General features: G+C 39.8%; 1 protein-coding gene across 1 annotated transcript; it reads right to left on the bottom strand.

Moving 5' to 3' along the window:
• Positions 1 to 222: 222 nt before the first annotated feature.
• Positions 223 to 24,155, bottom strand: PRDM4 (PR/SET domain 4). The gene is made up of 12 exons (XM_037847185.1): positions 24,061 to 24,155; positions 23,590 to 23,870; positions 18,852 to 18,985; positions 17,018 to 17,203; positions 14,865 to 15,650; positions 11,028 to 11,177; positions 9,945 to 10,063; positions 8,897 to 8,982; positions 8,117 to 8,244; positions 7,165 to 7,479; positions 5,232 to 5,400; positions 223 to 1,982 (listed from the first exon to the last, which is right to left on the bottom strand). The coding sequence occupies exons 2-12, from the start codon at positions 23,598 to 23,600 to the stop codon at positions 1,670 to 1,672; spliced, it is 2,397 nt and encodes a 798-aa protein (XP_037703113.1). The 5' UTR covers positions 23,601 to 23,870; positions 24,061 to 24,155; the 3' UTR covers positions 223 to 1,669.
• Between the last annotated feature and the right edge of the window lie 1,591 nt (positions 24,156 to 25,746).

Raw genomic sequence — 25,746 nt, 5'->3', positions numbered from 1 at the left:
CAGCACTATCCAAGGGGAAAAGGGATGGGAGAGCTGGAAACACAGGAAGAATAGCTGGTCTAAGACCTATTAGGTGGAAACATGTTAAGAGTATGATCTCAAAGCTACAACACTTAGGGAGTGCGTCCTCCCTTTCTAACCTTAAGAGAAATTCAAGTTGTACCCGACTTTCTCCTAAGATTCATTCATCTTCCTCCACAAAACAGATTAAAAAGAATCCTGTATTTTAAAAAGTTTTTATTTTAATCCTTCTTAGAGGAATACAGATTTGAATGAAATACATTCATTTCATAAATACATTAGCAGCAAAACCTTCCCACCAGAGTCCTCTCTGCTCCTGCCCAGAGGTTGTGCCTTAGAGCAGGGAGCTGTTCCATCAGCCCTGCCAACTTGAGGATGTGTCTGCTTCTTGCTGAAAGTGGGATATGCACAAGAGACACAACGACCAGGTGGGTGGATGAATTAACTAGAACCCTGAAAAAGGCCCAGGTGGTAACCTATTAAGCCTTAACCTTCTAAATTATTTGGCACCCATCATACTTAATTGGTGAGATCCACCATTGTAGAGACAACCTTGCAACCTTGCAAACCTTGCAAACCTTGCAAATGCACCAATGTGTCCAAAGTCATCTGTTGTCCTAAAAGTGGGCAACATTTTCAATGGTTTTCATAGGTTAAGCCAAAAAAAATATTAGACTGTTCTCTTCCCTTCTATGGCCTGGGGTGCTGCTTTGTCGTGGACTGGCATACACCTGTCTGTTGTTAGGAGATAATCCATTAGGCATTATTTGGGCTCTGTACAGCTAACTCCAGGTCCTTTTTGTCTGAGTGGTTGGGGGTTTTATTGGAGACAAAGACATGTCTAAACCTATAAAATTTTCCAAGTAACAATAAACAAATAACTCACTCGATTCCTTCAAAGCTAGTTTCTTGGGTAGTAGGCCAGGTGTCTCTCCTTTTCTCCTATCACTGCCCGATGCCTGGCTGCTCTTTTTTGATTTGCCTTCTACGTGCCTGCTGGAAATCTGGGAAGCAAGATCTACCCTAAAACCCAGATGAGCTCTGGTGTCGGAATGAACTGTTGTCAAGCTAGGTAGCCATGAGAGGCTGAAACAGGAACTGCTTGTAACTTGTCAGCTGCAGTCAAAGGAAGAAACTTACACTGCTGTGTTCCAATCCATTCTGTCATGAATATGTTACAGTACTCCGCATAAAATAATATTAACACCCCGAGCACAATCAGCAAGTGGGATGGCTGTGAGGCAGGGACCAAGTTACAGCATTAAATCATAAGGCTGAGAGGAGAACAGCGTAATGCAGGAACTCAAAATAAATCTGATTTACTTGTTTTGATAGAAGGCAGCTTTGACTCAGGTATAAATTCATCTCCCAGACTATCATGCAAGTAGGAACAGACCTCAAAAGTTGACACTCTCCTCACCAAACATCACTTAAAACTAGGAAACATGCTCTCTTTCCTCCATTTGTTTAAGTGTTTTCATTAGGATACTTTCTCTATAAGTGCTTTATCCATTCCATTTAGTCTGTTTTGACTACTGGATGGAAGGAAATAAGCAACCATTTTATATAAAAACCATTGTAGTGGATAACCGGTTATACGTGTTTTCTACTTTTGCATTTTCCATCCAAAATAGTTTTTCTCTTCCTCTTATTTATGTGCAGAGAGAGACTCCTCGGCTGAATACACAGCACTGTTAATTCTACAGTCCTCTGTCCCCAGAGAGTCTACTAATTCTTCCTCCTCTGAGTCCTCTTCCTCCTCCTCCTCCTGAGCTGATGAACTGGAGATGGGCCCTTTGCAGGTTTTCAGGTGGCGAGTGAGATGGTACTTGGTTAGATAAGCCTTGGTACATTTTTCACAGACATAATCCCGTTTTCCTTCATGAGAATTGAGATGCTTCTTTAAGTGATTGGTTCTCAAGAACAGCTTATCACACTTGGGACACTTGATCTGACGTTCTCTATGAGGAACACAAGAAAGAACATTTATTTGGGGGTGCAAATAACAACTGAGGCACCTACTTATTCTTCACAACTTCAGGCCTTTGTCAGAGCAGCTCTACCCTTCTAGAATCAGACTTTTTTTCTGTAAGAGAAATATCACATGAAGAGTCATAAAACATATGTATAGTTTAAAGAACTAGAAAGCAAACACTTGTGACAGCACCACCCAGAGTAAGGGAGAGAACATTTCCTGCACCCCACAAATCCCTTCCTTCTCATAAAAAGTATCCATTAACTTGACTTCTGTTGTAACTGTCTTGATTTTCTCTCCTTTTTCCACTCAATGCGATGTTTGTGAGATTCATTCAAGTTGCTATATCAGTAATTTGTTCCCTTTCACTGCTGTATACCATCTAGAAACATACCACATTATCTATGGTATTGGATGTGTCTGTTGCTAATGGACATCTAGATGGTTTCCAGTTTTGAGTGATCACAGGCAAGACTGCTATGACTATTTCTATGTTATCTACTGGTCTACATGTGTACAAGTTTCTCTAGGGCACACACCCCGAAGTGGTACAGTTGGGTCAATGAATATGCACATCTTCAATTTTACCAGAGAATGTCAAACTGTTTTCCAAGTTGATCTGCCAATTGTCACATCCATCAGCAGCCATGTGAGAGTTCCTGCTGCTCCACATTCTCACCAACAACTGAAGGACTCAAATTTGGAAATTTTTGCCAATTGAGCAGTACATAATGGTATCTCACTGTGTTTCTAATTTGTATTTTCCCGATTACTACTTTTATGAAATTGCCATTTCTTTCTCCTAGACCAGTCGTTCTCAACCCAGGGGCGATTTTGCCCCCAGGGAATATTTAGCAATGTCTAGAGGCATTTTTGATTGTCACAGCAGGGGTAGGGTGCTAATGGCATCTAACAGGTAGAAGCCAAAGATTAACCATCCTACAAGGCACAGGGCAGCCCCCACAACAAGGAATTATCAAGCTCAAAATGTTAATAGTGTTCAGGTTTGAGTAACCCTGGCCTAGACATTTTAAGGTACAAAGAACCTCAGAGATCATATGGACCAGATAATTTCAAATTTGCCATTTTGAACAGCTGAACCCTATGTTTCAACACAAACCCAATATATGAAACAGATAAAAAGGAGTTAAAATGCTCAGAGGAGTAGTAGTGAAAGGAGTTCTGAAGCCCGGCTTCCTGAGCATCTCCATCACCCTATATTAGTGGAAGATGGCCCGGATGGATTCTGTGGAGCGCTGGGAGTTCTCTTGAGCAGCTTTAAAACCACCAATCTAATCCAACATTTCATTTTGCAGATCAGAAACTCTTGTGTGCATGAAAATGAAGTAGCCTGCCCAAGGCCACAACAAAGCCCAAATTAGAAGTCTGATCTCAGATTTATCTCTTTGTTCAATGGTTTTTATCCATCCATTCAACACACATTTACTGTGTGCCTAATATCTGATAGGTACTGTTCTAGATGCTAGGGCTACAGGATCTGGATAAACTAAATCCCTGCCTTCATGGAGCTTACCTTCTAGAAGAGAAGTTACACCAAAAAAAAAAAATGAAAGATACAACATGGATGTCAAGTAGTAATAAGCACTATTAAAAAATTACAGTCAGGTAAGAGTAATGAGGTCAAGGAAGGCTATGCTGAAGAGATGACATTTGAACAGAAACCTGAATGAAGTGAAGGAAAAAGACTTGCAGGAATCTTTGCGGGAGGGTGGTGTGGGGGTTTGGGTGGGTGGATTCCTAGGCAGAGGGAGTACAATGCAAAGGCCCTGTGACTGGAGTGTTTAACATGTCTAAGAATTAGCAACGGGAAAGCCAGTGTGGCTAAGGCAGACAAGGTAAGGCTTCTAATCCAACTGTGCAAGAAGCCACTGGAGAATTATGAGTGGAGAAGAGCAAGATCTGACCTGTATTTTAGACAGATCACTCTGGCCTCTATAGACAGGATACAGTGTGTTCCTGTGTGTGCACCAGTTTGTGTATATTTGGCTAAAGGATGGATGAGAAGAAATAAGAGCAAGAGCAGGGAAGCCATCTGGGAGATTATTCAAGGGGTCCATGTAAGAGATGGTAGTGGTTTGGATTAGGTGATTGTGTTAAATGAGTGAAGGAATTAAAGGGTGAGTTAAGGATGACTCCAAGGTGGAGTGAATGGTGGTACCATTTACTGAGTTGGCAAACACTGGGGGAAAGTCAAGTTTGTGGGAATAATATTAACAGCTGAGTTTTGGGCATGTTAGTTTTGAACTCCCCAGTGGACATCCAAAGCATCAGAGATGCTGAGTGAAAGGATGGATATATGGGGCTGGAGATGTAAATCATAACGATGACATCTAAACCATGGGAATGAGGAGACCTAGGGAGTAAGTTCTTTCTCTCAAGTTCCTCTCTCTCAGAGGAAGGGCACAGTCAATTTCTGCCATACCTTACACTCTCGGGGGAACACTGTGGTAGAGAACTCCTGCCTTTGACTTTGGGGCTATGGCTGTTTTCTTTTTAAGCAGACAAAAAGAAAGAATGCCAGTGCTCTCATATCCACTTTGAAATGCCCAAAAGTAAAACTACAAACACCTGAAAATTTTACCAATGATCTCCATATGAAACCTAAAGTCTCATTCAAAAATATTTTGAGTGAAAAGTGTTTATCTGAATTACTTACACCAGCTTTAATTTTTGACAGTCTAAAAACATCTTGCTATCCCGTGGAAGGCTTGGCAAAGAGGCTTATTTTCTTTCCTCATCCTGACAGTCGGTTAGATTTGTTTTAAGAGAACTAAGTTTTCATTGGTCAATACCCGATAAAGCCAATTCTCATCCCAAGTAGAGACAGTTATACAACTAATCTCAAAATAATTTATATCACATTATGTTGTGACATGGCTGTAAAAAGCAATTGCAAATTTAGGCATTGTTTGAAGGAATAAAGAGTCAAGGTTCAGGAAAATAATGACTCCATTTTACTATATACTGAATTGATCGTATCTGGAACAGAGACAGGCAATTAGGAGACAGGAGGAAAAGCTGCAGAAAGTAGGGACATCCGGACTCCTGAAGAGGGTTTGGTGGAACATAATTACATAGCACCCAGGAGACTTTACCATGGCACTAAGGCAGCACACAGATGATGGGCTGCTGGTTCCAAGCCCCGCTGTTGGCAGGTTTGGCTGTATCACACAAAGGCTCACCTGAGAGACATCTAGGCTGCAGGGCAACTTACTGTGTGTGGATGAGCACATGCTGCTTGAGGTCCTGCCTCCGCATAAAAAGCTTGTCACAGAAATCACACTTTAGATTCTTCTCACCCGTGTGGATAACCATGTGGGACTCCAAATGAGCCTTCTGGGTGAAAGACTTGTCACACAAACTGCATCTGTAGTTCTTCTGACCTACACATTAACCCGAATTATCACACTGTGAAGGAATCAACCACTGCATTCTGAAGACTAAAAGGCACAGATATGAGTATGTGGCAGAGGCAAAAATAAAGCAGAACAGACTGGAGCTTCAATTACTAGGGCTGTCTACCCAGAACCACTCAGAGCCACTGAATTTATATTCTGCAATTTATATTCCAGAACTAAAATCTGACCTTCTAGAATTTCTTACCTAAAATATAAATTTTTAATGTTTATAGCTGATACATATATTAATAAAATATAGGGAAAAAAAACTCACAATACCAGCACACTACCTGAGTTATATAATGTGTATATACATTTAAAACAAAAAACACAAAAATTTATCAGTTCTAGTACTTACATGTAAGCAAACATTTTTACATAGTCACAAGCTACATTTTATAGTTTCATTTCTTTCTCTCTATTATATATATGACCTTATGAACCAGGGATGAAATAAAGTCCTTCCAAGAACTCAAAAATAAGATTACTCCAAGTCAGAGGATGACATAGTTTTTCTTAAAGGCTTTGTGGGCATATGATCACTGTTAGGACCTATCACAGCCAAAGATAATAGGTAAACAAGAGGGTGTGTCTGTGTTCCTAAAAAACTTTATTTATAAAAACACAGATGGTAGTTTGTTGATCCCTGAAAGTTTAAGTGAACCTAATAAAGGTCAGCCATTAGTAAAGTGGACCACCTGAACAGATGACAGAGAAAATGTGGGACTATCTAAGTCCAGTCCCCCAGATATTTCTAGGGACAGACTATCGCTTACACATTTTTACATCCCCAGTGCCTAGCATGAAGCCTGGTGCAGAGTATATACTCAATGAGCTGGAACAATTCAAGTGTCTAAGGTTTATGTTTAGGGAGGCACAATGGAAGATCCTTCATCTCTGAGGCATTCATTCATTCGACATATATTTACTGAGGGACTACAACATGAAGCACTCTTCTGGATGCTGCAGGACAGACTGACGAATAAAACTAAGTCCTTACTCTAGATTCTAGTGAAGGGAGATAGACAATAAACATGCAAACAAGTGAGCAAATAGGCTAAGATAGTTTCAGATACTGGTAAGTGTTGTAAATAAGATAAAATAGGGAAATGAAAGAGACAATAATGGGGAGATGCTTTAGAGGTCTCTCTGAGAAGCTACCTGACCTAAGAGCTGAATGATGAAGAGCTCTTCTTTTGAAGATGTGGTGAACAAATGACCCAGCCAAGAAAGCCAAAACTTCGTAGTCTATATTAAAAAATAAGTGCTAAAAGAGAAGGGTGGTATGCATGGTGTTTAAAAAATATAAATTCAAAAAAACAAAATTTTGGCAGCATTAGTGAGCAATGCACAAAGGAGAGAAATTGGCTCTGGTGGTGCCAGGGGGTGAGTGCTACTGGGAGGCTCAGGTGTTTATGTTTATCGTGATTCTACAGACTTCCCTTTGCTTTAATTCCAACCCCACTGGTCAACTTCCTGATAATCTGTATTTTCTCACTCAGCCACCTTCGAACCATGGAGAAGGTATCTGGAAATTAGAGAAACTTTGTAAGTCAAAGGAACCCCTCCGGGGAACCAGTTATCTCACTAATGTTCTACTGCCCAATGAAGTCCTGCTAACAGCCAGCTGGATTCGTCCTCTGACATCATCTCAACTCTACCTGCAATATTAATTATCTCTGCAAAGCCTTTACAAGGCAATTTCTAATCGATGCAAAAATTCCATTTTGATGATCCAATACAACTTACCAGTATGTATCTTGAGGTGAGTCCGCAGGTTGCTGGGGTCACTGAAAGCCTTGCTACAGAAGTCACACTTGTGGGGCTTCATGCCCATGTGACCCATAAAGTGGACATGAAGTTTGGAAGGAGAGATAAAAGCTTGGGGGCACATTGAGCACTTCCACTTCCTTTCTTTGCTGTGGCTTGGCCCATGGCTGCCGCCGTGGCCCTGGCTAGGAAGATGGTTATGGATGTGGCTGGTCAGGTGGGCTTTAAACTCTGTATAGGAACTGCACTCCTTGCCACAGTTACAGAGGTGCACATCTGGGTGTTCAGGAACACCTTAAAAAAAAAGAGATAACTCCATGTCTGAAAATATTTACATTTTAAAAAGTTGCTCTTGATATTAATAATTGCTGCTTGCAGTTCTCTTGCAGTTCTCACTTTTACCAAAATGTCCAGCTTGCCCACCACCTATAACACCGAAATGCTTTGTTCAGTGTTCTATTTCCACCATCCAGGTATACAAGAGTACACAGTAAAGATATTAGATTATAAGGCAGCTTTCCTTAGCAAACAACCTTTACATTTCGAAGCAGATGCAAATCTCAAGCATCACTTCTGATCATGACACAGTAAAAAGAGAAAGCCTATGCAGGTTAAATCAACTTCAAGGGGCTTTTTTATCCCCTATGAACTTGAATCTCAATGGAACCAGCTCAGAAAGTCACCTCGGGAACTTCATATTCTCCAAATCAAAGTCCCATTTCAATACTGCTTGGCCGTTAACATTCAGTTTATGAAGGGCCTCACAGATTTTAACACCTCCAATGTAGTGATAGTATCTTGCTTTTATATATACAAATGAGGTACATGATTTTACTTCAGATGACATGAAAATCACTACCAAAAAATTTATTACTCCCTATGCACTTTTACTATGCTAGATTCATAACAAACAGTTCTCACATTAACTTACCAATCTGCTGAGCATAATCCCGGCTATAATAAAAAAGCAGTTCATTTTCAGGAGGGATATCTTGTGAAGTACAGAAGTAGATTTTCCCATCATGGGGATAAGCCACCAAATTCTGCTCTTCCCGGTTCCTAAGTTGTCACATTTAATAGAAGAAGCCTATTAATTTTGGAACATATACGAAACACATCATAACCCCAAAATGAGCAAAATCCTATGTGAAAACTTAGTTATAACTTTTTTGGGGAGGGCAGGTCATTTCTGCAATTTCCTATCCCACTAGGAGGAACTGATACAGAAAAAATTCTTAGTACATTAGTTGATTAGCCTTATAGGCAGAAACACTGGAGTCTGTTATGGGGAGCAAGAAGACTAAATAAAACAAAGTCTTAAAAAAAAAAAGACTGAAATAGTCACCTATGACAAGGACATAGATGGACATAGATAGCTGAACAGGAATTAGCTCTAACAGCCTCGGGCAGAGACTAATAGCCAGGAAAAAATGAGGGCCCTCTCCTTGCAAATTCAATGATAACTGCATCATTTCTTAATGCACTGGTAAGTTGAATAAATGGTTCATAAAGAAAGGACAGTTTCTTGTGTTTTGATTTATAATAAACATTAGTCGACCCCTACGGGATGAAGACATCCAAACGCCTCAGGCCTTAAATAAATCCAGGTATCAATGTAATCTGGATTATTCTATTATTTTCCCCTACTTCATGCAAAACCTCCTGTTTGAAGTACACCTAACTATTTCCCTCAGACCAAGGTTACTCTTACCTGGCTTTACGCACAAACATCATCCAATTACATTCATTTTCATCAGCTGTAATGATGCAGAACTCTAGGACACCACTGTGGTAAATCTGCCAGTAGAAGACAAACATAAATGTCAAATGAACTGAGAGTAATACAAAGTCCTGCTAAATTTAGACTAGCAGTCAGTTCATTTACTGTGCAGTAGGTACCACCTCTCCTTGTCAGTGTGCAAATAAAAGTTGCCTTTTCCATCTGTTTGCCATTCCACGAGTCCCACCATTTCTAGCAATACAATAGGGACCATCAGAAACCTACAGTTATCGCCCAGAGTATAAGATGACTATGTTCTCAATTTTAACAGTTTGGCTTGACTGGAAAAGACAAAAGACCAGTCTACTTGTCTTTAGCACTTATCACATACTAGGCTAGAAAGACTGAATGAATCTCAAGGGCAGGGAAACATCCCTTCTAGTTATTTTTCTAATTGGACCCAGCATTCTTCTGTGTTCTATGTTGGATACCAAAATTAAAGTCCCAGTGCCAGAGTTACCTTACCTTTCCAAGCCTCACAAGACCCATTTTCCCCTCACTTCAACTTTGCAAGCATCATTCCCAATTCATTGATTGAGATTCTACATCAACACAAGTTAGAGGAATCTGTTCACTTCAAAACCTTGCATCTCTAGCCCCTCCCATTAAAAAGTAAAGATAGAATCTTAGCTTCTAATTCTACAATTGATTCCCAAGCTAAATATTTCAGGAATGTTTTAGATGATTACGAAAGAAGATTCTCATATAAATAAAGTACATGGTCTCAGCTGAAACAAGTAACTACAATGCAGAATCAATGAGTTATCTTATAAAATAGAGACTAAAATAGTTTATGCTAAATATCCAAGAGCTGGTGTTTTACATGTATTACAACTTGGTCACTAAGAATAGAAAAGACATAATATTAAATAAATGACTTGAGGGATGAATGGCACTGTTTGAATCCTGGCTAACTTCACTTTTAACTACTTCATAACAAAAACAGCCAAAAGTCACAGAAAAGTTTCGTAACACTGACCTTCCAGATATGGTTAACTGCCTTGTCTGTCCAATCTGCTACTTCCATGGAGTGACTCTGTTGGCCGATGAGAGGCCCAAAGCAAGTCCGCACAGGAATGGTTTCTCCAGCCCACACACCTATCAGTGGGAGGACACCAACTAAATAATCGGTGGTTTAAACAACTGATGGGATACAGAAAAGAGAGGTGCTTAACCCACGCAAACAATCTTCTTTTTGGTGTACCTAAGAACTACTGAAATTCCAGTGCTCCTGAAGGGCAGCTAAGCTTGTGGCTACTATCCTGTAAATATGTAAAATGTGATGAACAGATAAAATGGGGATCAGAAGAAATGTGAAACAAGCAGCAGTATCAGATATTCCTTCACCAAATTTTACACATAAGAAATCTGACCATGTCCATCAAATATGTTATTTTGGAGTTAATGCATAAAAGAATACAGATTATTCTACTTTAATATATAAATCAAACTTCTAAAATCTTTTGTGCTTAAAACTCTGTTCAGTATTATCTAAGCTGTTTAATGCTTTCAAATGACTCATGCCCAAGCTACAGCTGAAAGAATAAAGAATCTAATTTCATATTTTCAAAGAAATAGCCAGTAAGTCAGAAGGCATGCTGATTTCAAATATGGGTAAGTATACTCTGGCAGTCTACATTCCTTATATTCCTTTTTCTTAAGAAGTGTTAGACAATTTATAAACACTCAATCTCTCGTGATAAAAGATTATCAGTAGTCAATTTTCTATGTTTCTCCAAAAGAATCTAAGTTCAAGGAATGTTTTGTCATGACAATTGTTAGTGATGGTACAGCTAAGAAAAAAAAGTCAAATTTTCAAAGACCCAGGCCACGATTCTCTCCTTTATTCAACTCTGATTCTAAGAAATGGGAGGCTTCCCAATAAAGTTTTCGACTTGATACACTGCTATCACCACCAGACAAGACAAAGGATAACTCTTAAGCCATAAATTGACTGTTGGGTCAACCAAATAATCACTACATTATACAAAACCACTTTTACAACTCCACCCTAAAAAGGAAGAAGAGATTTGGTGGGGTTTTGTGGTTCCAAGGTTCTTACCAAGTTCTGCTCCCACAATGGACTGGCGGAGTACAAGCTGCTTTGGGAGAGAAAGCCTCGCTCTGCTCTCTATTGGAGTGTCAGGAACAAAAGTCACTGGTCCATGATCAGGGCAGTCTGAGGGATAGGCTCGGTCACAGAGGGTACACCCTAAGGATAGGAAAAGTGAGAGACACAAATGGGTTTAGAGCTAGCAGGCTAATCACCACCTGCTTTCTAAAATTTAAATTCTAATTACTAAACTGTAAGTAGTAAGAAACAAGATTCTAGTAGAAATACTCTGATCAGAGATCAACTTCCTACACTAAAATATATACCCACTCATATCTCTCTCTGGACAAGATGAGTATTTTGTTATTTTCATTCAACTGAATGAGTTCCTTATTCAGTGCCTAAAAGACTGATCAAAAAATAACACCACGTTAGCTCAATCAAGTGCATTATTTCTTATATTAAGTAGATAAGGAATATGTTTAGATGTGATACCTTAATATCCAACAGATTCCAATTCTGCTATAAGAGGAACCATAAGAGGAAGCAGAGCCAAAATACAGATGGCATTATAGGACAATGGAGTCAGAGCCAGCTGTACTGTTGTTCTCTTTTGCTTCACTTTATATAAACAAACTGGTGGATCAAGTTTTGATGACAGATTATTAAGACAAAAGAAAATCTGTAACCTGCTCTTTTGGAGAGGTGGAATAATCTTAATGACACTTGCTTAAAACTCTTAATTTCTTACTGCTCACATGGTCTTTATTTTTGCACTGGCAGGGTGCTGCCTTCATATACTGGTCTCTATAGATCATAACTTCACTTTTACAAGGTCACAAGTGTCCTTCTTCCCCAATAATTTGCTCTATTCCTTTACACTTCCCTACTTCCCTTTTAAGGAGTAGTACCCATGATCCTATTAGTGAATGATTGTGTTCTAACTTTCCAAATCCATTCACGAAATAGGTGGAATATGTAAACCTCAGAACCACAACCATCTAAGTGTCTTTTTCTCCTTTAGAAATTTCTACTTAAATGGCATAAAATACCAGTAAGTTGTCATACTTAGGCAAAGCAGTAATAATATATTACTTCTTCAAGTACTACTTGACTAAAAGTTCTTTGAATTATCAGATTAGAGATTCCCTATACTCAATGACAAATGATTCTATAATGCTCCTTAAAAAGAAGGGAATCACCTCTAAACACGAGCTTCAGATTTCACCTGCAAAAGCTTAAAGAAAAGAAAAAAGCTTGGAGATTTTCCCAAAGATATACAAATGGCTAATAAACACATGAAATGATGCTCAGTATCATTAATCATTAGGAAAAGGCAAATCAAAACCATATCAACTAGGATGGTTATAATTAAAAATAAAAAAAAGTGTTGGCAAAGGTGTAGAGAAACTGGAGCCCTCAAGACACTGCTGGTGGGAATGTAAAATGGTGCAGATGCTTTGGAAAACAGCCTGGCAATACTTCAGAAGTTAAACAAAGAACAATTCTAATCCTAGATATATACCCAAGAGAAATGAAAACATATGTTCATACAAAATCTTGCAAACAAATGTTCCCAGCAGCATTATTCATAATAGCCAAAATGTGAAAACAACCCAAATGGCCATCAACTGATAAAACAGATTAAAAAAAAATAAGGCATCTACACAATGGAATATTATTCAACCATAAAAAGAAATGAAGTGCTGATAAATGCTACAACAGGGATGAACCCCCAAAACATTATTCTAAGCCACCAGACACAAAAGGCCACATATGATTTTGCTTATATGAAATATCCAGAATAAGCAAATTCACAGAGGAAAAAAGTATATTAGAGGTTTCCAGAGAATAGGGAATGACTGCTAATGGGTATGGGGTTTCTTTTGAGGGTGATGAAAATGTTTTGCAATTATAGCGGTGATAGTTGCACAACTTTGTGAATATATTAAAAACCACTGAAGTGTACATTTTAAAATATGTATGTGAATTACATCTCATTAAAAAACTTGCTTAGAAGCAAAACGTTCAGCTTGTCTGCTTAAGAGCAGTTGGCTTATTTAGGCCACCTCTTACCTTCTACTAAATCAAGAATGTTCTTATGTTAATTTTATTGCTCGATTAAAATATTTAAAAAATCATAAATTTGAGACATTAGAAGTGGTCGCACCATAGCCTGGCTTCCGCAGTACTGTCCTGGCTTCTTCCTACTTGTCTGACCTTCCTGTTCAGTCTCCTTCATAAGCTCTTCTCCCTCCACTGCTGCATCTCATGGTCCTATTTCTGACCCTCTTCTCATTCCACTCTTCCCAGAAGATTCACCCCACTTCCATCGACACAATTAACATCTAAATGATAATAATCCCTAAATACGTATTTCCAGACAGACAGGTCTCTCTCTGAGCTCCAGATCCAACTTCCCATTAGATATCTCTACCAGCTACCTCACAGACACTGAAATTCGCACATCTACAACTGAACTCATCAGCATCCCTCCAAAAAAATAAAACTCTACTCCAACATTCATTATTCTATCATATGGTACCACTATCTTTCTAGCTCCCAGTGCCAGAAACCAAGATTTTCTCCTTAATCCATCTCTCCTCCACTTCATCCAATCAATAAGCTCTACTGAATTCTAATAAATCTCTCAATTTCATCCACTTCTCCCCATTCTTATTACCTTTACTCTAGGTTGAAAAATGACCACCTTTTAATTAAAATTATTGCATCATCTTCCTAACCTTTCTACTTGCCTCTAAGAAATCTATTTATCCTCAAATGGCAGTAACCGCTCTCCTTCCCCCAACCTTCACTCCTTCAAACTCTTGACTGGTCTTAGAAGACACCTGAGTTCTGGCTCCTACTTCTCTCTCACCACACAACCCCTCTTCTTGTCCCCATTTCATTTCAGCCATTCTGAACCATGCACAATTCTTTTAGTTCTAGGTATTTACAGATGCCAGCTCCTGTCTGAGACACTGTTCTTCCTATTTTCAATACAGCCTACATCTTCTTTGTCCTTCAGGTCTGTTCAAGTACACGTTACCTTTCTCTGTAAGTCTTCCCTGACCCCTCCCACCCCTAGCTGGATGGGCCCCCTCGGGCACTTTTAGCACCCTGCACTTACCCCCATCTTTGCACTAACCATACTGTATTGCCCAACAGACTATACCCTCCTTAAAGGCACGGCTGTCTTTTGTTGAACGATTTATCCCAGCATCCAGCAGAGGCTGGCATATCATAAGTATCCCAACATGTCTTCTACATGAACAGAGCATGCAGTGACACAAACAAAACAACTGTTTTCATTCTGCTTTTCATTGTTGTGGCCCCATGAAAGGAACTTTTATATGCTCAATGATGGGAATGGATTCTGAGGGGGGGAAAAAAAAAAAAGCTGCATTTATATATCTACCTCCATTATTGTAAGGAAATAAAAAAACAAGTGATCTAACAACTTTTTTTGTCTTATTCTGAAAAAGCACAAACCATGCCACACAGAACACCTTACTGAAGTTTACTCCTATAATAAACTCTCTGCTTTTGAAACCTTTGGAAATACCTTAAATATTGTTGGGCTAAGTTATATATACAGAAATGACTAGTTTATGCTTCCTTACTTCAGAGGATGCTATAAGAACCAACAAGATGTCTGCATTATCATTTGGCTTGTTTGAAGTACAGGTACCACATTAAAATAAAGAACAATAAAAAGACAAAAATTCCAACATCTAGGTACTTTTCATACTTCCTTAATCAATATCTGACTTTGTGGCTAAACCTGTTAGGGATGATGGAGTTTACTACCCATGTTTCCAAAAGAAAAAGGCCAAGCACACTCACAAATTGTAAACAAGGTTGCCATATTTTCCTTGTTTGAATTGGAGTCTTCCATTTGCAGTGAAGGTGGTACAAAAGAAAGACTGTCTGAAGACACATCTACATGACCTGTCCCCATAGCAACCTCCTGGGTGATGGAGGAGACAGCTACAGGTTCTAGGCTGAGGCCGACTTCATGGAGAGAAACAGATTCTAGGGAGGCGAGGTTGTGTGAGGTAGAGAGTGCCACGCTTACAGAGTTGGTGCTCATGGCCACAGTGTGGATGGAGTCACTGAGGGCACTATCAGACATCCCGTTGACCCGATTTGCAATGTGGTCTGTCTCCATGACCACAGGGAGCTCCAGGCCATTCCCATGAATGGGTATCACACCACCATGTCCTACAGTGTCTGCTGCAAGGCTGTTGCTCACAGAATCCACAGACAGAGATTCATGACTTCTGGAGCCATTTGGAATTTGGGAATGCTCGCCTGTAACACCATCCATCGCAAGCTCCTCTGCCATCCCATCTGTGGAGATTGGGCTGGTAACCCTAGAAACATTCTCCATAGTGATTGTTGTGTCCAATGTGCCATCACTGGGATGAAGACTTTGGGCACCATGTGTATTCACAGAGCGAGAGTCCATTGAAACAATGCCTGGTTCTAATCCAACATTTCCATTGGACTGATAGGGATCTAGCGCTGAAGGATTATTGGTGATAGGTAACGCTGTATTACCATCAACATTTATAGAGTTGGGGTGGATATACTGTGGAGGTGGTCTGTCAGCTAAATAAGATAAAATACCTGAGAAAAGAAAAAGATGCGTTATCAGGGATTTGAGGGTACACTGGTAAATATAAAGAATGCCAAGGGTTAGGACCCTATTTTCCTTATAAATACTGTAGAATGAAATTAAAATAATCTATTTCTTCAGTTTAAACAATAAACATATACTTTATAAAAATCAATATACATATATGATAATTGAGTTCCAACAGCGAGATTCAGAAATCCCAGAAAATTAACTGTATTCCTTTGAAACCAACTGAAAATTAATAGTTTAATATATACATGGTTATAATTTCTGAGTCCCATGGTGCTAAAATTAGTTCTACTTGAAATAATTGAAAAACAAAATGATTTAAAAGAAAAAGATCTTCCCTTATGAAAAGTTTAAGTATAACTAAGTTTTAAATTATTAAAGTATTATGATACATTAGATTCTATTCAAAACAAGTCACAATTGTACCTGCTTTATCAAAACAGAAAAAAAAATCGTGCTTGTAAGGATGTGGTGAAAGCATATTTGCTGCAATGCCAGTGGGGGTGTAAATTACTAAAACCCCTTTGGAAAGTAATCTGGCAATATACAGTAAGAACATCAAAAAACGTTCATACTGTCTTGCACAGGAGCCCCATTTATGGTAATCTACAAAATACATTTTGTAAATATTGCACACAATGATTGATGTTCATAAAAGTGTTGGTTATAATGCTAATAAACAAAAAAGCAGAAAAACCAAAATGTCCAACAGTAAAGACTAATTTAATAAACCATGGAATATCCATTCATGTAACACATCATTAAAAAGGATAATTATGAAAAGCATTTAACAGGGAAAAATATGTAACAACAGAAAAACATTAAGTGAAAAAAGTGAATAATTACATATTTCTACATAATTATATAGAAAGTTTGGTGTTAATATGAAAAATAAATAAAAGACCTATATTCCAAAAAGACAAGAATGTATCAAAAATATGGCTAGGGGGCTTATAAGAGGCTCCCCTCTCTCCTTACTTGCTAAATTTTCTGAAATGAGAATATATAATACTTTTTTAACAGAGTAAAAGTTCAATAAACTTTATTCTGTAACAATGACATTGCAGCAGGATACGTCGTTGGTAGGAATTATAATTGCAAAATTATAAAAATGGAACCAAGGAGACACTGGAAGAGAAAGGAAAAATAAATCATTTATGTGCCATTAAGAAACTAAGCTTAGCCAAACTCTTATATTAATAACATATTATCCATACATTCTAAGAAGAAAAGTACATAAATATAAACAGAGATTTTTTTTCTGTTAAAGAGTGTTATTCAAGTTTTCAAGAACTTAAAAGTTGGCACTATTCTTTTTTTCTAACATCTAAATAACAGTAATACTGACCAGGTAGAATGGTTCTGAAGTAACTACTCTCCAGGTGAGGGTAAGGTGGTGGAGGTAGGGTATAGTTTCTTTCAGGTAACCCACACATCACCCCTCGATCCCCAATACCCATTGGGAGCATCAGAGACAAAGCAGAAGGCAGAGAGCTTAGGGACGGACCGAGGTTTGGAATTGCCACTGGCAGGCCTATTAAAAAGAAAAGTTAAAAGAAAATAAATACTTTGATACATTCTTTCTATAACCTGGCTAAACGCTTAGAAACGTTTTTTGCATATAGGTAAAAATCTCATCTAGTTCTCTGCATAAAAAAGTAGTCTTTTTCATCCAAAGATAGGTAGTGTTGTAAAGATATCTACAAACAGGACTGAACAAAGTAATCTTAGTCCTAAAGTCAGTTCCCATGTTAGTTTTAAAATGACAAGTTGTTCCTCCATTTACCTGTATTGCCCTTAAGTACCAAAACATTTACTTTATAAATAACCTAAATTAAATAACATTTACAAGAATAAATTATGTAGAGAAAAAAAGAATGGGCAGACATACCAAAATGTTCACAGGAGTGGTCTTTAAGGGATGATACTATGAATTTCTTTTTCTTTTTATTTTAATGCATTTTCCATTTTATATAGTGAAAATACATATAAAAAATTCAGATATGCTTCAACTTGGAAAAATAATGTAATTTAAAATTAGATGTAAAACTGTACATATATACGTTCCTATAGTCTTTTGCACATGTATTTCACAATTTAAAAAAGTTTTAAACCTTAGATTGTATCTACCTCGGATTCTGTCTACATGCAAAGTGATGAACTGGCTCTCACTGTGCCTAAATATCATAATGAATGCTCACCAACTTGGGCAAAGCTGATTTACATATTTTTGCCAGGGACAATACTTTTAATAGGATCTTCCTCCTTAACAAGGGTATCCACTGAAAGGAATGCTCAAGAGACAAAGCAAATGGATTAACAACTAATAATTAAGAAGTTTTCTTTGAGGACACATAAAAGAAACAAAGAGGCCCTACTTTAGATAAATCTTATTTAATAGCTGTATTTTACTAATGAAGCAGATAATTCTCTATGGAAAACTATTTAAACTTATGGATTTCTTTAAAATACTCTTACAAATTAATTTCTACTTTTTGATAAGTCCAACACATTACAATGCCATAGATTCTTAAGAATCAACAGCTTATCAGCATAAGAATCAATAGTTAACCTGTTTCTTTTTCATTTTAAAAGGAAAAGAAAATGAAAATTGGAAGAAGAACCAACTTTAAAAGTACAATAGAGGTGGGGAAGAATGAGCTTTTCCTACGTTATTCTTCTGAGCATTGAGGCCCATGGGGAGTTCCATGAGGGAGCTGCTCCTTCTCTGGCACCTCCTCTTTCCCTAATATAGGCCTGGCACATTTGCAGATGTGCCAACTTAGTTTCAGATCTAGCAGAAAATAAAGCTCAATGCCCCATGCTTTCTGGGAATCATTATTACAGCAACTTTAACTGATTATCTTCCATTAACCTAGGGACAGGGTGCCAAGGCGTGAACCAGCTGAAAGGGTAACCTAAAATAAAATATCAAGGCATTTATACCTCTGGACAAGCCACAGACTAAGAAGACCATCAGAAAAAAACGGCTTCTCCTATTCACTAGAAACTCTAATACTCTACAAAAATGTTTTCTTCCATTATGCTACCACATGTGGAACTGCCATTCTGGCCGCCTTGCCTTTCCCCTCCCACACTTAAAGGGGCTAACACGTTCTGGGCTCTACTTAGAATTTATAGTGCAGTTAATGTAGAAATGCAGTTACTCCCTAGCCACTTACCTGGGGCAGAGATGGCACTGTGAGTGGGTGAGGCAGCCAACCCCAGGTGACTTCCTGAGACTGGCAAGGCATTGCTCACCGAGGATGAAGCCAGTTGCTCCATCCCCACTGGGCTCAGGTTCATTTCATTCATCCTAGAAAGAGCACATACGCAAAAAATTACCTCAGTGCCTCTATTTTAAGATACTGAAGAACCTGAAACAAGAGGGGAAGGGAATAAGGACTTAACCAACATTACTTCATTTTTATATTCACAGCAAATATCTGAGATAGCTATTGTCACATTCTTTCTACTGATAAGGAAACTGAGATTTGGAGACATTAACTCAGTCAAAGTCATACAGATAGTAAAGTGGTAGAACTAGGATTTGAACTTAGGTCTCTCTTGTCCAAACCCTATAAACACTACCTAAATCAAAGTTTATAATCCTAGAGCACACTGACAATGACAGGTGTTTTTTTTTTTAACCCACCAAAGTTTTTTATATCACAATATTCATTCTCCTCAATTGACTTATTCAAACCATAGTTTTATAGGCAATTTTTTTAAACCTACTCAAAGAATTTTTACTAATCCTTTCACCAGGAGTTAAATCAATAATGGATCTGAATCAGATTATCAATTGTGTGAAGAAGCTACATATTTTACCCAGTGATGAACATTTTATTAAAACTGTGTATCAATAGTCTTAATAATATCCTCCATGTACTGAAGTTCATTATGTAAGCTTCACTAGATATATCATAAAAAATTACTTCAAATTCTCAAACCAACTCTTCAAAGTAAGGTTGATGAGGAAACTGAGGCTCAAAGAGGGCAAGCTATTAAGAACAGGAGCACACATTATGCTACAAAATACTGCCAAAAAGTTTTCAAATACACCAAACTTTGTGATCTACAGACCGTTTTTGGCAGAATGAGAATCTGAGAAACATCTTTCCTATTCAATCCAACTCGCCCTTAAAAACCTCACAAGAAAAGTAAGACACAAAAGGACAGATACTGTATGATTTCACTAAAATGAACTAACTAGAATATGTACACTCAGAGTCTTAAAACATAGAACATAAGGTACCTAGAGAAGTGGGAACAGAAGCTAGAGAAGTGGGAATGGTTCTCTCATATGTACAGACTTTTTAACGAGGTTGAACTTAAATGTTTGGGAGTGGATAGAGGTAAGGGTACCTTGTTATTGGGATTATAAGAAATTGTGCTGTACTGCAGGTGAACTTGGTTGAAAAGGGTTGTTTAGTCATGTATGTCACCAGTTAACACTACAAATAAAAGTTCTTACATGAACTACTCCAAATGTACGACACTTGTACAAAGAGTTAATAGAGTGGTATATGGGGAAAAATTACCTATTGTTAGCTACGGACTATAGTTAACAATAATACCTCAATATTCTTTTATCAACAGTAACAGGTGAACCACACCAATACTAAGGGACAATAATGGGGGGAATAAGGGATATCAGGTGTTCTGAGTTTTCTTTTCTTGTGTCTATCTGATACTCTTCTTTTGGGAGCAATGAAAATGGTGTAAAATTGAGCATGATGACAATTGTACAACTATGTGATAACACTGTGAGACACTGTAACCTGTATACTTGGGATGGAATACATATATCTCAATAAAATCTGCAGACTGGGGGAAAAAAAACAAAAAACAAAAAACAAAACCCTTCGTGGGATATGATTCCCAGGAGAGTGAATCTCCCTGGTAACGTGGGACATGACTCCCAGGAATGAGCCTGGCCCTGGCATCAAGGGATTGAAAATGCCTTCTTGACCAAAAGGGGAAAAGAAAGGTAACAAAATAAGGTTACAGTGACTACGAAATTTCATATCGAGTCAAAGGCTATCCTGGAGGTTACTCTATACAAGCTCCAGCTAGATATCCCAAATAGCAAAGTAGTCCCAAAATACATAGGTCTCTATATGAGACTCTATAAAAGTTTCACTCACTAAGTTTATTTTTCAGAAATTTAAATCCTCCAGATAAGTCCCAAAACCCAGAGGTAACAATCTCTTCAAGAACATCAACCAGATGCATCAACCTTCCCCATAATGTCGACATCCCTTTTCAATGTGAACAAATTAGGGTGGTCACTGCATAGACATCCCTGATCGAGAAAGTTATTAAATGAGAGGAAGGGGTAGCAACAAACAAGATAGAATTTAACAAAGGATTAGTAATACTGAATCTTTATATGAAAAATTTTTTAGATACTATGTTATTAGAATAGCTAGAAGGAAATAACTGAAACAGTGGAACTGTAACCCATAAAATTTTCTGAAATTTGCTCTATAGCTACTTGTTAAATTATACTTTGAAAGTTATCACCTTTCTGTGTAAGTTATATTTCACAATAAGGAAATAACAAACTGCAGAACTGTAACCCATAAAATTCTTTGAAATTTACTCTCTAACTATTTGCTAAATCCTACTTTCAAAGTTATCACTGTTCTGTATATTTCACAATTCAAAAAAATAAAAAAATAAAAAAAAAACTCACAAGAATAAGAGGGAAACTGATTTGATCAAGACATTAATGGAGACTGTAATCAGTAAGTACTAGTCACTGCATCAGAAATTTAGAGATTGCCATATTATAAACAAAATAATTTTGAGAGGTTGGCCAACAGGCTATCTAGAGGAGGTCTCTAACAATCCCCAGTTCTTACAATGAACATCACAGTAACGCACATTCTTGGGTATGTATATGTATATGTGTAGGTGACATGTCCGGCTGGATGGGGAGGGGAGAATCACGTGGGTCCACATATTCTACCCTTAACAGTGAAAGCCAATCTAAACAGGTTTTTAGTTCTGAAAAACAAGCTAATACCAGCTATGAATCAACCTGAAAATAGCAAGAAATTGGCATTATTCCCTCACTATGTGCTGTGCACTAAGCTGTGATTTACAAGTAATTAGCTCAGTCCTTATAACTACTGTGAGGTAGGCAGGTAGGTATTATTCTTAGAGATGAGGAAATTGAGACTCAGAAAGGCTAAGAAACTTTTCCAAGACCCCATAACTAGTTAAGTGGCAGAGCTGGGATTTAAATCCAGATCTAATTTTAAAAACCCACGCTACTAACTACAGTAAGAAAAAGACAATAGAAGAACTGTTTTGCCTTTTACACAGTTCCAATAAATTAGGTATATTTATTTATTTATGTTTTATATTGTGGGGTATATTTAAAGTCCCACATAAACTTGTCTCCTACATTACACTGAGCATCTGCAGGCCAGATATCTCATAAAACTATGTTTCTAGACAGTAATAAAGTATATAATGCCTACCTAGCATGGTACCGTGCATAAAGTAGACAACCTGAAAAATCCACTTACTTGATTTGGATGGAACAATGCAAACTCATCATTCTTTCCAGAAAGACAACTGAATGCACATGGCAAATGAGGCCTTATGAAGGAAAGCACACTAATAACAGTATTTTACTGTACTACTAAAGAATGTAAAAAAATAAAAAAATTAAAAAAAATCCTTGTAGCCTAAATAAACCATATCTATCTTAATTTTCAAAGTTTCTGGGTTTGAGTCAGTTCAAAATGGACTTTGCCTGTTAACTTTTTATAGTTATAAATCTAACTAAAACTCTTGTACAGTCGCTGGCTTATAATGAATTATTTACAATGACTTCAAAAAATAATACTAAGTCTATAGCTGCAACCCCTATTTCTGAAAATTCCTGTGAGTATTAATCTGTATGTCTAATCTGGAGGTACAAAATCAACCTGGTGTTTCTAGGTTGACTCCTAGGCCTTCTCAAACCAGTTCAAACCAGAGTTTAATGGGGGAGGCACAGATTTCTGCCTTGCTGTGAGTCACTAAAATGTGCTGGCTTCAGCAGCTATAAAGCAAAGGTAACTAGTATTCCACAGAGAAAGCAGATGAAGGTTTGTGCAGCATGATCTTCTTAAGGTATTTTCATTATAAGAGCAATTCTAGTCTATCTACCTTCTCACATGGGATTTAGGAAGCAGTCTTGGGAGAAAGGCCAGGGATCAAGACACTAGGCTTTCTCTTCCCTATTCATTTGTCATAAAATCATTTCCTCACACTTCTACAGTGTCTGTGTTTCTAACTGACCTATGTATTAACTATTTGCCAGCTGACGATTTCACACCTTTCCCTTAGGATGACATTTAAGAAGCTAAATGAAACACAGCCACTTTGCAAAATGTGGTAACAGATTCAATAATTTCAATGATTTCTTTGTTTTATTTTCCCATTCTAAGCATACAAACTATGAAAGGGCCTTGACAGGATAGCGAAATATAACTCTTTCTTTGACCTGCTTCTGGTGTGGTACTATAGAATACTTTAAACGTTAGCATGAAGCCTGCAGAGTTGGATACTTAACTTCCCACTCTACCATCCAAGGTCTGATATCATAAGACAACCAGCAAAACTCAAGGTGATGCATGGCCATGAGTTGAAAACACACTTCAGAGGCAAGGTAGACATTAAATGCTCAAATAACTCAAAGACAGAGCCAAAAATGGCACGATATTCGCATTTGGAGTAAATTAGGTTAAATGCGAATACATTCAACTCAACGTTTGTTTTTTTGGATTTCTAACCCCATTTGCAAAGAACACCTGTAACCTTCCCAATGGCACCAAAAACAACGGCATCAAGCCTAAACTCTGATTTGCGAGATGTTTTCCAAAGCTGTCGCAGCGCTGAGCCCACCTCCCAACTCACCTGTGATGCATCCGCTTGGGGTCAAGTGGCAGAGAAAAGAATACACCGGCGGCGAGAAACTGGCATCAAGGAACTTGCACCAAGGTCTGCTTTCTAGCGTCACCTGCTCCCGCATCTGGCTTACAACTGCTGTACGAACGCGGCCACACGCCCCCGGGATCTTCCGGGGCCACCCAACGTCCTCCGAGGGCCGGCGGCCACGCACCCGGTTTCGGGGTGGGGCATGCCGGGGGTCACCCGGGGCCCTTCCTCCAGAAGTTTCGGGAGGGGGGCTGCCCAACCTGGGGGAGACGAGAGTGATCACCAAAAATGCAAAGAGGACGCAGTTCCCGTCCCGTAGCCACCGGAGAACACTAGAGCTGCTGCAGACGCCGCCTCCCAGGGCGGCCAAACCCCCCGCCCGCCAGCCGGCGTGGGACCCGTAGGCCGGGCCGCCCTGCCCCGTTCCGGCCGGGCCCGCGCGCAGCCCACCTGGCGGCCGCGCGGGGGGCGCGCGCGCCTGCCCTTCCGCTTTGTTCCTCATCCGGGTAGAGCTCGCCTCGGGGCCCTCCCCGAATGCCCGCCCACCCCCGCGCCCCGTAGGCCGCTCGCCTAACGTTTCCCGCCCGGCTCGGCCCGCCGCCTCTTCAAGGCCGCACCCTCCAGACGCGTTTCCGGCTCCTCAGCCACTCCCGGCGTGGCCGCCCCGCCCCCCGTGCGTGCGCACCCCACTCCCACCGCGGCCCGCCAGCGGCCCGCCAGCGGCCCCCGTGCTCCTGCACCCCTTCCCCCAACCCACCCCCCACTTCTGCGCGTGCGCATCACAGGGACCAGGGGCGGAGGTGGGCGTGTCGCGAGAGGCTCAACCCCGAGCGCGGCGTCTCAATCGGGCCAGATTGAATAGACGCACGAGTCGAGCGCCGAGTGATCGACCCACGGTTGCTAGGCGACGGGGACCGATGTGCTGATGGGGTCAGGGTCTCATGTCCTAATCGCCCCTGCGTTCCTATTCCAACAAAACCCACAGATACAAAATTTCAGTCTTTAAGGCATTCCCCTACTGAGGAATGCGGGTCCACGCAAGCCCAAAAACTTCGAAATAAGAGATTTACTCAGCCCAGAGATGTTGGGGTATTGCCCAGGAGGAATATTTTTCACCTTCTGTTACATCTAAAGATTGCCCAGTTTCCCTGCTTCACATCATAAATAGTGGCATTTGGGATTTTGTACAAATTGTTTTCCCTTTCTTTCTTTGCCCTTTGTTCCTTGCCAAGAACAGTGCTAAGCTAGGATACTGAGATGCCTTTAAAAGAAATTGGGAAAAACCTAAGATGGCGGCTAGGTGAGACAGGGCAAAAAAACACCTCCGTGAAAAATACTAGATAAAAACCAGAAAGTGACCCAGAACGCCACTGCCAGCGATGTACCAGCCAGACAAGGTCTGCTAAATCCACAGGGAACGTGCATTTGGTGAAACCAGGAGCCTGCATTCTGAAACAAGTGAGCGAGTCGGCTGAAAGTCCGGCGGCCGCGCTGCGGTGGGGGGAAACGGTGTGCTGGCATTTGGGGATGGTCTAGTTCTTTAAAAAAAAAGCCCGGGAGCGGCTGCAGATACGACAGGGAGAGCTGCACAGTAAAGCACGCCGGGAGCGGGCTGGGCTAATGCCTCGGTGTCTGGCAGGGAGGATACCCCTTCCCACACCCGCTGCTGATTGTCTCCAGACCAGAGGAGTAGAGGGGAGCCGAAAGGAGAAAACAGCCACATTCCTTGCAGCCATCTCCCCAGCGGACGGGGGACGCTCCTGCCTGGGGCCAGAACCACAGCCCAGAGCCGCGCCAAGAAACCTAGTATGACAGGAAATCTTTCCCGCAGCACTACACACATGCCACAATATCAGCCGTGGACAGTGGCCTTTAATACACCCAAAGCTGATTGTCCCGGAGCTGGGAGGGTGGAGCTGTGCAAAAAGGGGGAAGTTAACGCTTCCCATTCAACCATCTTTGAAGCGGGCTGGGAGTGCCCCTGCACGGCCCAGCGACCCAGGGCTTCCATGGCAGGCCGGCACGCACTAGTGACGTGGCGTGGCCCTCACTCAGCAGAGGTCCTGGAAGAGCACAGCTGGGAAGGGGGAACCACTCGGAAATCCCAGGGAATCTACGCCAATACCAAAGACTTGA

This window comes from Choloepus didactylus, chromosome 8 (genome assembly GCF_015220235.1).
Source record: "Choloepus didactylus isolate mChoDid1 chromosome 8, mChoDid1.pri, whole genome shotgun sequence".
NCBI lineage: Eukaryota > Metazoa > Chordata > Mammalia > Pilosa > Megalonychidae > Choloepus > Choloepus didactylus.
This window is presented reverse-complemented; position numbering and strand designations above follow the sequence as displayed.